The 15,074-nt window shown below is 46.9% G+C and overlaps 1 protein-coding gene across 1 annotated transcript in view; it reads left to right on the forward strand.

Annotated features, from left to right (window-relative positions):
* Positions 1-15,074, forward strand: part of SMARCC1 (SWI/SNF related, matrix associated, actin dependent regulator of chromatin subfamily c member 1) — a 103,051-nt gene that overhangs the window by 21,194 nt on the left and 66,783 nt on the right. The window contains exons 5-8 of the mRNA XM_045856603.1: positions 1,353-1,445; positions 4,311-4,380; positions 10,282-10,351; positions 13,957-14,032. Coding sequence (XP_045712559.1) covers positions 1,353-1,445; positions 4,311-4,380; positions 10,282-10,351; positions 13,957-14,032 — 309 coding nt within the window. The remainder of the gene's footprint in view (positions 1-1,352; positions 1,446-4,310; positions 4,381-10,281; positions 10,352-13,956; positions 14,033-15,074) is intronic.

Here is a 15,074-nt window from a genome sequence, read left to right on the forward strand (position 1 = left end):
GAAGGGAGGGAAAGAGAGGGGGGAACATTGATGTATGAGAGAAGCATCCATCGGTTGCCTCTCACACACCAGCTGGGGACCTGGCCTGCAGCCCAGGCATGTGCCCTGACCAGGCGGGAATTGAACCTGCAGCCTTTTGGTTCACAGGCCAGCGCTCAATTCGCTGACCCATACCAGCCAGGGCATTGACCTTGAACTTCTGGTGAAATGATCTGTGATACTTTTCTTTATTAATTTCACCAAACCCATTATTTGAATCTCTTCTATATTTAATATAAAATACTGTCTCATCCTACTAGTTGCTTGTTTATACCATGAGTTTTTTGGGACTTGTTTTATGGTTGTGCCATAAATATAGATCTTATTTCCCCCAATTAGATTATAACCTAGAGGAGAGAACACTAAATTTTCTTCTTTTTTCTTTGGAGTATTGATATTTTTATTGATTGGTAATTTATATTGATCATTGAATTAACCTTCCTGGGGTGAGGCAGCTGGCAAAAATTTAGCTAGGTATTTTCATTAACTTAATGCCTAAAACTTGTCTCATGGACTGTTTGCTAGAGAAATAATGGAGCATTTTTGTTGGTTGGTTGATTTCTGGTGATGGGTCAGGTGGTTAATATGCATGTTTTTTTTAAATTTATTATTTCTGTGGTAATATTTGCCATTTTTATTCATTTCTTCAAATAGGCTTTTTCTTTTTTATCAAACTTAGGGTTTCAAGTCCTTCATATATGTCTTACATTACTTTAAACCCATATATTGTATAGTTCTTGTATATCTTTCTTAATATGCATATTTTAACCACTGCTATATGTAAAATCAGAAATGGGGGGAGAAGAGCTATAATCCAGAGTCTTTATATTTTAAGTAATGTACCTCTCCCAAGCCACACAAGATGTAGTGAAAACACTACAGTGAACTGTTACGGTGAGTTCAGGTCAAATTGACTAGGGGGATTAATATGTCCATTTGGTACCTTAATGAAAAAGATGATTTAAAATCTTTTTTACTTACGTTTTTCCATCACCATTTATCCCCCTGCACCCTTGTTGACCTTTACCTCCCCTTCTCCCCACTGTGATGATTTCTCGGGTCATAATTCTCAGCGCCTTTTTGTCCCGCTGTGCCCTGGCTGTAGAAGAGAGTTTTGGAGATGCCATTAGCCTCTGGACACCTAAGTTTTACAGTGACAGTAAGACTTTTACAGTCTTTTATATTCCAGAGTACATCTTCCCATTTTAAGCAGTTACAGATTTGAGTCAAAACTTTTGCCATTAGGGTGATGTATAAATAACGTGATATACTTCAAAACCAAGAGAATTAAAAGTCTGTTTTCTCTTTCTCAGAGCAATTGTCTGACCAGACCCAACATCTACCTCATGCCAGACATCGACCTGAAGCTGGCCAACAAACTGAAGGACATCGTCAAGCGGCATCAGGTAATAGACGCGCCCACCTCAGAAGCGCCGTGTAGTGGGTGGTAAACCTCTGGTCGGACTCGGCCGTGGTGGCTTCTGATTTCCGTCTGTATCTGCGTTAAGGGAAGGTTTTCTCTCTGGGTTCGCAGAGAGCTGGTTAGTTTTCTCTCCCCCCACCTGCGGCTGTAAGCCCGGAGCGGCACTCGCCCCCAGCGTCACCGAGGTCTGACCGGCACGCTGCTGTGTCCGTGTGCGGTGAATTGCGCGGTGATGCAGCACCCGTGTGTGTCCTACAGCAGCGTGTGATAAAGTCATTGGATGGAGTCTTCATGGCCTCATTGTGAAATGCACTCGTGGAGCATAAAAGAGACCAATCAGTGTATTCTGTCGCCGTGACCCCAAAGTCACAGTGTGGGTTGGTGACACAGTTGTTGGAGGAGATCAGATATTACTTCAGATAAACCTGGCCTTCCTTTTATTATAGGTGTTATGATGTTTGTAGCTTTTTAAAAAAGTGACTTGCACCCTGGCTGGTGTTGCTCAGTGGATTGAGCGCCGGCCTGCAAACCGAAAGGTTGCTGGTTCGATTCCCAGTCAGGGCACACCCTTGGGTTGTGGGCCAGGTCCCCAGTTGGGGGTGTGTGAGAGGCGACCAGTGGATGTATCTCTCACACTGATGTTTGTCTCCCTCTCTCCCTCCCTCTCCTTCTCTCTAAAAATAAATAAATAAACATCTTTTTGAAAAAAATAAAATAAAATTTATAAAGTGACTTAGAAACTCTGTTTTCCGCACAGGCTCACTCCTGTCTTGATTCACATGTACCAGTGCTGTCTTCCAGCATCCCCACCTCTTCCCTGTAATTCTAGGCTGAGACCTTAGGTGTTGGCTGCCTGCCTGCAGGTCCGTGACTCCGTGGGGCCACACTGCAGGCAGACCGTGTCGTGTCCCCTAGCTGAGGAGACCCAGGGAGAAGATTATTTTCTGAAATAATATCATCTGAGTGACTGACCGTTTTATCAGTCCTTAAAATTAAGTGAGAAGCCTCACTGAATACCCTTATTTTTTCTGCTGCAAGAGAGATTGCCAGCTAAATTATGTTTTAGCTTTTGGTAAAATATCTTCCAAGTTCCTAAAACAAAGGCTTCTAATACTGCTTACTGTCAGAGATTTAGTAGTTTATGTATAAACATATAAAACATTCCTACCAAAGAGAAAGGCAATGTAACTGTGTTTTTGTATCAGCAGTGTGAAATCCAGTTCCGCACTTCACTAGCATTATGAGTGAACAAATCACTTTGCCTGCTTTTCTCTTTGGGACTGAGTGTGGGAGTTGCTGTCCACTGTAGCTCTGTTACACGTGGAGCGACGGAGGGCGGAAATGGGACACATTAACCCACTGGTTATTGCCTTCGAGCTAACATTGCTGACTCTTACTGCTACCGAGTGATCCTGGACAAAGTTTGTGTTTTCTCGCAGTTTATACTGAACATTTAGTTGCCATAGTTCGTAAGTAATCTGACTTTAAGTGGTTGTTTTCTAGGGACACCCTCCAGAGGGCTGTAAGGATCTTCTGGTCTCACAGGTTCTTAGAGAGGAGACCTTGAAAGCTGACAGTGGTGCTGCTGTTGAATGCTCTTGGTCAGACCTCCACTCAGGCATTGAAAACGTATTAATAACTTCACTGATTGAGCTCTTACTGTGCGTCTGTCACCATTCCTAGCTCACTACATCTGTTAACTCAGTCCTAACAAAATTCTTGTGAGTGGTTACTAATTGTTACCACTCCATTTCACAGAAGACAATGAAGCAACAAAACATTCTGCACATGCAGAAGGGCACAGCTGAGTTTAAACCTGGGTCTGTCTGACGGACTCGGAAAGGCCGAAGTTGTACACGTCGCATTCTTGTGTCGCCTCGCGCACATGAGATGTTGCGCCTCCTCCTCAGCCTTTCCTGGGGCTGTTCAGAAGGGTGCCCAAACACTTCTGGTGATGGAGGATTTCTTGCCCTGTTTCGTAGCTCATTCACCTTTATATAGCCCTAAGTTTTAGAATTTTCCTCCAGTTGAAAATAGCATTATATTTTTCTAATGTTAATAATTGGTAAATGCTCATGGTCGAAGGCAAAATTCAGGAGATTTGTCAAGGTGCTCTTTGCACCCGACTTTAAGACGTCTCATTGTGCTCGTGGTCTGCAGATGGCGCGCTCCTGTGTCGGCATGGCGTCCAGGTCCTGTTCCGGGCCTAGACGTGTGCTGTGCGCTGGCTGCAGCTTCGGCGTTTATGTCGTCCACTTTCCTGACATAACTTAGAGCGACAGTAACATACCCCGATGGGGCAAAAGTAGGTTTATAGTTATTAGTGTGTGAAACACAGAGTGTGTTCTCGTGTTGCATATTAATTATTGTATTATTTTCCATGCAAACAACTGTAAACCTGCGTTTGCCTAACCCTGTGTACACGCTCGGGCCACGTCAGCGTCTATTCTGCATATACGCAGCCTAGGTTACGTATGTTCATGGCCACGAACCTGCATTGCGTCGGTTCAAACACTCGTGATGATTCACAATGACTTCGTAGTAACTTGGAGAATTAGAAGTATTCATGTTACTGATAAGGTCAACTGGAAACAATTAGCTAAGGGCACTTGGGTTATTTTCCCATAGAACAATGTAACTGTGTCTGTAGATTGTTTTTGTTTGCTCTTATCAATCACTGTCTCTTTCCTTGACTAGGAATAATAAAAATGTTGTAGTCTTAAAATACTACTTTAAAAATGTACATGAAATATAGTGCCTTTATAATTCTTGGGCAGCTTGCACCTGGCATCTTACAGGTTGTTGGCCACGTGCTTCATTTTTACATGATTTGTTTATTGCTTCTCAGGGGACGTTTACGGATGAGAAGTCAAAGGCTTCCCACCACATTTATCCGTATCCTGCCTCACAAGAAGACGGTAAGTTGGTTTTGGGTTGGGGACTGATAAACTTACCCTTCACTGGGTTTTAAATTGTATCGGCAGAGGTTTAAACAATATAACCAGCTGTTTTAGAGAGAGAGTTGCAAGTATTAAAATGACAGGTTATTTAAATTTCTGAATTTTTTTTTTGAATTGGACTCAGTAGTAAACTAATTCCCCGATGTCCAGCTTTCTAATCATTACACTTTTCTGTTTCTTTGCTGGTTATTATTACCTGGGCGTTAAGTCTTGGCATGCCTTGTGTTTTAACTTAGTTAAGGTTCGCCGTGCCCCCTCTGTCCTGAGAAGTAAGAGACACTGCGAGACAGAGGGGCATCCCTGGCGAGGACCAGCTGTCTGGCTCTGGCGGAGACGGCCCCTCCAGTGTGAGCCGGGGGGACTGACGGCGGCTCGGCTCCGACCTCAGCCCTGCTCTCCTGCAAGTTGGTTTAGCCCGCAGCCAGAGGTCCTGAGACCTGTGGCAACTCACTTTCCTTCTTTCAGAGGTTGGAAAGTTGGGAAACAAAATGCAAATTATCAATTCATCCAAGTGAATTAATTTAGATTGAGAAAGTTCTCCTGTAGGGAGATCTGTTAAGCATGACATAATGCTTTTAGAATATTTTTATAATAAGCCAAATTATATCAGATTTTAGCAGATAATTGCCCTGTGCTGAGTTTTTCTAACCAGTCCGGATATGCTAGAAATCAGTAACAAGGATTAGCAGACAATTTCCATATGCTTGAGAATTAAGACATCTATTGCTGCGGCCCTGACCGGTGAGCCTCAGGTGGCTGGGCATCGCCCCACAAAGTGAAAGGTCGCCAGTTCAGCTCTGGCCAGGGCATGTGCCTGGGTTGTGGGCCTGGTCCTGGTCCTCCGTGTGGGTGTGTGAGAGGCAAGCGATCGACGTTCCCCTCACGCATCAGTGTTTCTCTCCCCTCTCTCTCCCCTCTCTCTAAGAATAAAAGATAATAAATAAATATTTTTAAAAAGAAATATATTGCCATATAATCCATGGGTCAAAGAAAAAATTACAGTGGAAATGGGGAATCTTTGGATCTGAATAATTATGAAATTAATAAATTGTAAGAAAATTAATGTTTTAGAATGTGGCTGATGCTATAGCCAGAGGGTGATTTATATCTTTAAATGTGTATATCAGGGAAGAAGGAAGACTGAAAAATCTTTGGTCTGCACATCTTCCTCAAGAAATTGGAAAAATAACATCAAACTAAAGCTAAAGAATTAAGGAAATAAATATGCAAAAATTAATGAAGTGCAGAATGTAAAACAGCAAGGTCTCAGCAGTATCAGAAGTGGTTCTTAGAAAAGACTTATGTAAGACTAATACATTGTGCTGCAAACAAGTAAGAAAAAAGGAAGAACAAATAACGTCAAGAGTGGAGGGGAATGTTGCCAAATTCTCCCGACACTAGAAACAATTGTAAGAGGTTAAGTTGGCTTGTTGGGTTGATGGGTTGCTTGCTCCCTTGTGCCCGTAGTGTCAAATCAGAGTCGTGAAGCTTTACACCTAACTTTTCTTCTAAGAGTTTTATAGTTTTAACTGTTGCATTTAGGGCTTTCATCATTAATTTTGATAGCTGAAAGTTGATTTTACTTGTAACAGTCAGAATTTTAGCTCTGTGATTGTTACGCGTTTATGTATGAAGGGAGAAACCTCACCCGCCTTTAGTGTTTCTGTTTTTGGCCTGTTAGGTAGTAGCTGCTGGTTGCCACTAGGGGGAGGTGGTGGCTAGCTGAGTATGTTAGAACACTGATTCTGTTGCCCGCTAACTCGAATAAGGTTTCTCTAATAAAGCTGATGTAAATGCTTAGATTGTGGACTTTTTGAAAACACTTGCCTTTTACAGAAGGTTTGAACTGCAGTTGTTACGTCTTAGCTACTTAGTAATTCCTTATTAATGTGGGATTTTTTTGTTTCATACAACCTAGTTTACTGATGTTTGCTTGGTATTGTTACTAGTAGTTGAAGTAACCATTAAGAGATAGCATTTAAATTTAATTTTTAGCATATTGAAGGTTATTCTTAAATGAAAAGCCTGTGGGGTTTTCCTTAGAATAAATGGCGGTCAGGTAGATGAGAGTTTGCTTCAGGTAAGTGTGTGCATGGTAACAGTACCAGCCATAGCTCATTAAAAACCATGTCGTAAAACCCTCGAAAGTGCACTAGGCCTTTCATGAGGATTAGTTAAAATGTAAATTAAAAGGTGATATTTAATTGATCTTAAGATACTAGCAGGAGTAATTTGAGTATGGCATACCAGAAGAGGGGTACCAAATAAGAAAAAGCAAAGAGGTGATTCGTTATAAATTTGGAGAAAAAACAAATGGTAAAGTTGGGCTTTGTGTCTTAAGATATAAGGAGATGAGGGTGGGCGGGGGAAGACCTGAGCCCAGATTTAAAGAGCTTTATTTTTATGAAAGAAGACAGTATTGATCATTTTTTGTGAGGAGGAAAATTTTGTGAATTTAGGAAAATTTGCCTGCAAGCTGATTTCTGGGATGTTTACTGTAAGGCAGGGGTGTCAGACTCAGTTTCACCAGGGGCCACATCAGCCTTGTGGTTGCCTTCAAATGGCCGAATGTAATGTTAGGACTGTGTAAATGCAGCTGCTCCTTAACCAGGGGCAGGGAGCGCGGTGCTGCCGCCGGGTAGAAACAAGGTGCCGGGCCGGATAAAACAAGGTGGAGGGCCGGCCCCTGGGCCTTGCGTTTGCCACCTGTGCTGTAAGGAGACTGTTCAGAGAGCAAGGCCCATTGGAGAGCTCTGAATTAAATTGCTGAGTGAAAATTTTATCATTGGATGGGATAAATCCATATATTGGAGAGTAAAGGACCTTAGTCAAATGCAAGCCGCTGTGGTCCATATCTTAAAAGTCAGGGAAAAGTAAGGACAGGAAAGCATTTCAAAATGCAGGAGGCAGGCAATGGAATTGGCCTACAGAGTGAGTCCTGAGAACATGGCATTTGGGTTTGCCAGGAGATAATGGATAACTTCTGATAATGAAGTTCCGGTAACGTCGGGGAGAGAGCAGGTTGGTGGAAGTTGGTGGAAGATAACCACTATCTCGGAAAGCACAGCCGGAAGAGAAAGTGGAGGAGGACTCCCCAGCAGGCGCCCCAGGCTTTGTCGTTCAGGCATGCCTCTGTCGAGTGTTTCTGGGCAGAGCAGGAGGAGGTGGAAGCACACGATATGTGAGTTGGAACCTGGAAGGGATAGAGGGATTGGTTTAAGATCATGGGTTGAATTTCTGGTTTTAGCAGAAAGAATTTGTACTTTCTCAGATGAAGGCAAAAAAAGAAAGTTAGAAAATTGAGATATTAATTAGAAGAAGAAAACAGACTATATCATACTCAAATAAGTTAGATGAATGTTAAGTGTTTTAGGCTTATCTGTTCTTTATTGTTGTCCATCTGACTTGATAATTTCAGGTGACAGTCTCTCACTTTGCTGATTCTTTCTCCTGATCTTCTGGGCTGATGCTGGACCCCTCTAGTGGACTTTTCAGTTCAGTCGTTACTCAGTTCCAGAGTTTCTGTTGGGTTTCTTTTTAGTAGTTTCTAACTCTTTGTTGGTATTCTCATGTTGCTCGTGCATTTTTCTAACTTTGATTAGTTCTATTTTGTAGTGCATTGAGTGTCTTTAAAATGATTATTTTGAATTCGCTGGGTAATCCTTAGGTCTATGCTTTTTTTTTTTTAGGGTTGGTATTTGAGATTTATTTTATTTCCCCAAGTCATTTCCCCCTTTCTCTTAGTGCATCTTCTTTTCCAGTGTGTTTTGTGCATTTAAAAAAACAGCCACCTCTCTCAATGTTTATGGCTTGGCTTGAGATTCGCAGCATCTCCCTAGGATGCAGCTTCTCGGGACTTGGGTGTATACTTTCCCAGTTAGCGAGGTTTGCTGGTCTCTCTTTCAAGAGCTTATAATCTGCTCTCTCTGGTGTCTGCTGCTGAAGCACAAGTTCTCTGTTGTAGCCAGCCGCTGAGCTCTGCTTTCGGTCTCTGCCTTGCCCAGGCCTCCGCAGTGGCTGGTTCCCCATCAGCACTCTGGGTCTCAGTGGAGACAGAAACCTGCCCCGTAGGCAGCCACCCGAAAGGCCAGGAAATGGGATGCACGTTCTGCTCCTCTTTTTCCCTCCCACGGGAGGGGTTGGGATCTGGGCACTTTGTCCTGGTGGCAGCCAGCTGAGCCGGTCTCTGTCCCTGGCGCTCCTGGATCGCAGGTGCTGCTGCGGAAGCTGCTGGGCGCTCCTTTGTTCTCCGTGGTCCCCAGACGCCAGAAATAAGCCAGTTCCGGCAGTGCTCCAAGTCAGGGGAGACAAGCCATGCCCTCACTCGGCCCCCTGAAAGGTCGTTTTCTTCTGTTAACCAGCCCCGTGGGAGTCAGACAGTATCTCCCGTGGTTTCGGTTCACGTTTCCCTGGTTGCTTACTCCAAGCATCTTTCCATGTGTTGCTTGGCCGCTTGTGAATCTTTGGAGAAATAACCTGTTCAGATCCTTTTCTCACTTTTTAGTTGTATTATTTGCCTTTTCATTGTTGTAAAAGTTACTTCTCTGTTTTAACTTTGGGCTAATTTTGGCTCAAAAAATGTGAGGGTTTTTATTGGTTCTGTGATCATCTCTGGGAAGAGTGCGAATTCACATTTCTAATCTTTAGTTACTATCTGCTGCTGCAAAAATTGTCAAGGGCAGTCAGGGCCTCAGTCTCTGTCAGAGTCAGCCATGGAAAGGAGGGGCATCCTTGTCCTTACCTCCTAAAGCTGCACGACCTTCGAAGAGGGTCGACTTTGTGCCTAAAGGCAGCTCCTACGGGTTGGCCAGCCAGTATATTTTAAACAGACTGCATTTTGGAAGGCCCCCTGGCCGCCTCCGTTCACTTTTCCCTTGGCTGTTTGGGATGCAGGTTAAGGAACAGGGCCCGATTCTTCCTTCGCGTGTTCAGGATAGTAAGCTGCAGTCAGGCGAGCGGCTGCATGCTCAACAAGGAGCACAGGCACGTGGGCGTCGTGACTTCAGCCAGTGAAGGGGCCGTTTCCTGTTGACGTGGTCAGCGAAAAGCCAGTTTTATTTAGCTGACTTCACCTAGTTAGGTCTTGCTCTTTCTTGGGTTCCAAGGGACTTCGTTAGGTCCCGCATGCCGTTGAAAACAAGTGTCCTGAGCTAACCCTGGAGACTGCCAGAGAAACACATCGGAACCAATGCAGTGCCACCCAAGTGGGAGTCAGGTCAGTAGGAGTCATCTGGCTGCACAAGTCTGCCCCTGGCCTAGGTGGGGACCCTTGAAATGAAAATACCCTTTACACGTGATCATGTTTCTTGCAGCCTGGTTGGGAGGGCTCAATTAACAGGCTGTTAAAGAATAAGTAACAAAATAGTATTATGGGGAGAAGCTTGGATGTAGCGCCGTAAAGCACTGCTGGATGCCAGAGAAGGGGAACCCGAAGGAAGAGGAGGAATTGGTCAGACTCGAGTCGAGGCGCTGAAGCCTGACTCCCACCTTGGAAGGTGGGCAGCGACTGCAAGGCCTCGCAGACAAGGCGGTGGGTCCTGCAGAGGAACCGAGGCAGGGAAGACCTGGTGACGGCGATTGGCGGGAGTGGGGACAGACGGTGGTGGGCGCGGCGTGTTCTGCTGCGCCGGCGGTGGTCTCGCCGAGAGGGTGGGCAGCAGGCCCGGAGTCCTTCCAGCCTGAGTCCCCGGCTGGGAAGCTTCCCCTTCGAAGGTGGTAGATGACATTCAGTCATGAGGAGACGTTTTGGGCGGGGCGTTTCAGCAAGCCAAAATCTTCGAGTAAAAATTAAGTCTAAGTAATAGCTTGTTTATTATTTTTTTTGTCAGCTTGACTGAAGTGTTTTCCCTTCCCTTTCAGAAGAGTGGCTGAGGCCCGTGATGCGGAAAGACAAGCAGGTGCTCGTGCACTGGGGGTTCTACCCGGACAGGTAACGTCGGCGTGGTGTCCCGAGGCCTGGCGGGGCGGCGTGTGTCTGTACGGGCCCGAGTGCCTCGAGTCTGCTTCACTCGTGCCTAGTGACAGCCTTGGTGATGAGCTTCTGCTGTCCATCCCTCTGTGTCGAGTCTTTTACTGGCTGTTTTCTTTCTTAAGTTACGGAATTCGTGTAGGCACATGGCTTCATCTGTCTTAGTAAACTGGTGTGTTTGCTGTATCTGTCAAAAACGGGGGGTTCTTCCATATGGTATCAGACTGCTAATTTATACTTGTTTCCTTCAAGAAATGAGTTTTTCTCCCTGGTATTTTATGACTAGTACGTTTTTCCAGAAGCTACTCATGCTATACTTTCAGGAATGCACTTATTCTATGTCTAAAATGACGTTTTTCTCGTGAGACGTTTATTTCCCCAGGGGTGGTGGTTTTTCTATACATAACTGATGCTGTGTGTCAGTGTCTGAACACAAATAAAGAACGTTATAAACAGGAACTAGATGTTCCGGAAATGGTGGCGCTGTTCTAGTCTCACGCCTGCCCAGGGCACGGGGGGGCCAGGACGAGCCTCCGGGTACATGCACCCGCGGGGGTGGCCGCTTGGGCGCCCGTCTCCCTGTCGTCATGTCACGGGGGAGGGCTGCCTCGTGGGCCGTCACGGCAGACCAGTCCTCTCCACCTGCACCCACGTCCGCTTCTAGCCTTCCCATGCTACTGAGGTAAATCCCACTTCAGTAGTTCAGTAAAAACCATTGTACTGTGTATTTCTAGAAGATAGGGACTTGTTTGTGAAAAAAGAAATAAGCATTCCATTGTCAAATATTTAAAAAATTAGCTAACTTTTTAATACCAAATATCCTATCAGTATTGTCATATAAGCAAAACATTTGATTGACATCTGTTAGAATTCAACCATGTTTTGTGATTGGTTGATATATTTGTTACTTTTTAGTTTATAGGTTCTCTCCCTACCCCCCCACCCCACCCCACCCTGCAGTGCATTATTTAAGAAACCCGGTCATTCGCCCTGCAGTTTACCATAGTGTGAATTTGGTGTGGCATCTCAAAATTGTTTGTGTTTCTCTGTTCTCTGTGTCCCCTTCGACTTGGGGGCTGGATCTGGAGGCGGCGAGAACCCGTTCCTAGGGGTGGAGGGACCAGCTGCGCGGGTGCCGCTCTCGTCAGGGCGCACGCCGGTGTCCGTTGGTGTGCTGCGTTTGAGTCGCTCTGTTGGAGGAGCCCGGGTCTGCGTGCACACGTACTTTTTAAAGAAGGACATACGTCTTTAGATACGTTCAGAATTTTAAGAGTATACACACAGTCTTTATACGTTTGAGTTAATGAGAACCAAATCCAGTCAACTGGCTAATCAGTCAACCTCTTTTAAACCCCAATTGAATACTTTAAATGAACAGGGTTTTTTTGTGTTTTTTAAAAATAATACTTAAATAAAATGATTTTTGTAAGACATTTCTAGTCTTGAGGTGTCAGGTACTCCTTGGCACTATTAAAACCTTTTAGTATTACAGGAACTATTATAGGAAATCAGTTTGCTTTTTGAAATATTTAGATGGAAACTCAAGTTTCCATGACAAGCTACATGAGTAAAGTGTTGAAATAAAATTTTTAAAAAGATTTATTTATTTACTTTTTAGACAAAGGAGAAGGGAGGGAGAAACAGGGAGAGAAATGTCCATGTGTGGCTGCCTCTTGTACACCCCCCACTGGGGACCTGGCCCGCGCCCCAGGCATGTGCCCTGACCGGGAATCGAACCGGTGACACTTTGGTTCGCAGCCCGCGCTCAATCCACTGAGCTACGCCAGCCAGGGCTCAAGGGGCCTTTCTAGTTCACTTGATTAACTACAGTTTGTGCCCTCACTTCTACCTGTGTAACATTTTCTACTCAAGAGTTTTGAAGAGTGTAAGGTTACCAGTTTTTTCTTACCATTGTAATCTTTACCTGATGTGGATAATTACTTGGCAAAGGAACTGTCTTCCTCTTGGTCACATTCAAGTGTTCCTGGAAAACTGACCAGAGTGCGGTTACTCGATTTGTAGAGCTCTGTTTGCTCCCAGTGCTTTTGCGCTGACACTGAGCAGCGGCCACAGGAAGCCCGTGCTTGTTGCCGTCCGTGTGTTTCGTTCAGGTGTCTCTGCCGGCTGGTACGATAGCATTGACAAAGCCGTGACTCGGTGTGTGATTTCTTGCTTGCTTCAAAACCATGGAGGCACGCAGGGGGGAAAGATTTCCCTCAGTGCGTCGGGCCTCGCTGCCGAGAACCCTTGAGCTAAAGATGTGGAGATGCAAGGGAGTGAGCTGTGTGGATGTCCAGGTGGGGAGGAGCGTGATTAAAGGGCGTGACGTGGCCACGGCCTGACGTGTTTACGGGAGGGAGCCCGTCAGAACCCCAGAAAGGGGCTCGGACGTGTTGAGCGAGAGGACAGCGCTCGCAGGCCACTGGGCGGGGGTTGGGGGGGGTTGACTTCCACTCGGAGTTGGGTTCTGGGCAGTGGAGCAGCGTGGACTCGGTTTTCAGAGGGCTCCCTTCTGGTTGCCGCATGAGAAAGGGACTCTCGGGGGCTTCGGGCAGAAGTAGAAGGATGACAGGTAGGTGGATTCTGGACACATTCTGAAGGTGGGGGCCTGGTAGAAGTTGTGGATGGTTTCGTTATAGGATGTGAGTGAGAATGAAGTCAAGATAGCAGCCAGAATTTGGGCCAAAACAACTGGAATGATAGAGCTGGCATTTACTGGGATGGGGGTGATTGGTTCGAGCAGGGGTCCCCAGCCCCCGGCCACGGGCTGGTAACGGTCCGTGGCTTGTTACGGACCGGGCCACACAGTGGGAGGTGAGTGGCGGCTGAGTGAGCGGAGCTGAGCCTGCATTACCACCCCAGTGCTGCCTCCTGTCTCCCCCACCCCCGTCTGTATAAAAGTTGTCCTGCACGAAACCCGCCCCTGGTGCCGGAGAGGCTGCGGCCCGCTGGGCTAGAGCACAGGATTGGGGGCAGGGTGGCGTTACTGAGTGTGGGGAGTTGTGAGTGGGTGAGATGTGAGAGCCTTCTGACCCTTGCACGGGGAGTGGGACTGGACAGCTGGACTCCTGAGTGTGGAATTCGGGGGAGGCGGGCAGACGCAAGGTGGTGAGTGGTGGGTCCCTGTTGGAAGCCGCGGGGCTGCAGGAGGGCGCCACGCGGGTGAGTGGCTGAGAAGGCGGGTGCTCCCCAGATGAAAGAAACCGGGGGTCCGCCAGTGTCAGCGAGGTTTGGGAGGAGAGAAGAAACTGCCAGCAGAGCCTGGTGCCGAGGGGGTGCCAGTTTGGTAGCACTGTCCGGAGGCCAGGTGAGGGCAGTGCTTCGAGGGAGAGCGGCGCCTTGTTGAGATCCCGGGCGCAGGCCTGCGCTTAGGTCGGCGGTGCGGGGTGGCTGCAGGCCGCTGCGGGAGGCGGCTGTCAGAGCGCCGGGGACGGCAGAGTGGGATAAACTGCTGTTGGGGGATCCTGGTGGGCTCCCTAAAGTACGTTCTTACGTTTTGATCAAAGCCTTTTTAGTGAATGAATTTCGTGTCTAATTGATTTTTCCTCTTTTCATTTCCTCTATAGCTACGATACTTGGGTCCACAGTAATGATGTTGATGCGGAAATTGAAGATCCACCAATTCCAGAAAAGCCGTGGAAGGTGAAAGAGTCTTTAAACAATTCTTAGTGTAACTTTCAGCTGTTCTCCACAGGGTTGTTTTGAGGAGTTCCAGGATGATGGTCTTCCTCTCGTCATCCTGTTAATAGAAACCCGATGGCTACACAGGCCGCGTTATCTCGGTCTGACGTGGCGGGCCTGCGGGCTGGGTTGTGGTCTGGGACAGCGGAGGGGCGCGAGGGCTGGGGGACACCTTTGGTGGCGGCGTTGGGGAGGCCTTGTCACGATAAGTCTTTAGAAGTGGGGTAGCTGGGCCCAAGTGTGAATGGAGATGTGCAGTTTTGTTAGGATGAGCCTCTCCCGTAGAGGTTTCTGCCACGTTGCGTTGTCAGCGGTGAGGCGAGAGGCGCTCTTCCTTCAGAGCCTCGGCAGGCGTGTGTTGTGTCAAGTTGTGGAATTTGTACCCGTGCATGTGTGTGCGAAGTGTTACTGCCTCTGTTTAGCTTGAATATGTGTGTTCTCCTTTGTGAAGATTTTTGCTAGGAAGTCCGTACCGTCTCCTAGTGGTTGCCGTGTTGTGTCTTGTTGGGCTTCGTAGGTGTAGATGCTGCCACCTTTGCTCATGGTAACATTTTAATGGTCCTTACCCGGGCATGTGAATTGTGGCGTGCACAGCGCCCTTGAGCTGAGCCGTGCATAGCAGCCCCCCCCCCCCCGCCACAGAGGCAGCGTCCAGGCCCAGTGCCGGTCGTGCTCCCCTGGAGAAACACTGTTGGGTAAAGAGGAGTAGTAGACAGGCTTGGTCTGCGATGTGAATGTCTGTGCGTGTCGGCATCTGTACTGCACCCAGAGAGCCTTTTCATTGTGCTGATCTTACTCAGTCTTACTCAGAAACATTAACGAAAGCGGAAGAAGGGGCTGTGTAAAAGACTGGGAGGAAACCCGACTCTCACCTCTGCATCCCCTCCCGGACCTTGGATGTCCCAGAAAGGTCTCGGTAGAGCACCTGGTGTGCTTGATGGGCCAGGGGGCCGGTCTCTATCAGTGCCCTCACCACTGCTTAGAGTACTGCTGAGCGCCTACT

Source organism: Phyllostomus hastatus, unplaced genomic scaffold (assembly GCF_019186645.2).
Source record: "Phyllostomus hastatus isolate PE091 unplaced genomic scaffold, TTU_PhHast_1.1 phas_scaffold_129, whole genome shotgun sequence".
NCBI classification, from domain to species: Eukaryota; Metazoa; Chordata; class Mammalia; order Chiroptera; family Phyllostomidae; genus Phyllostomus; species Phyllostomus hastatus.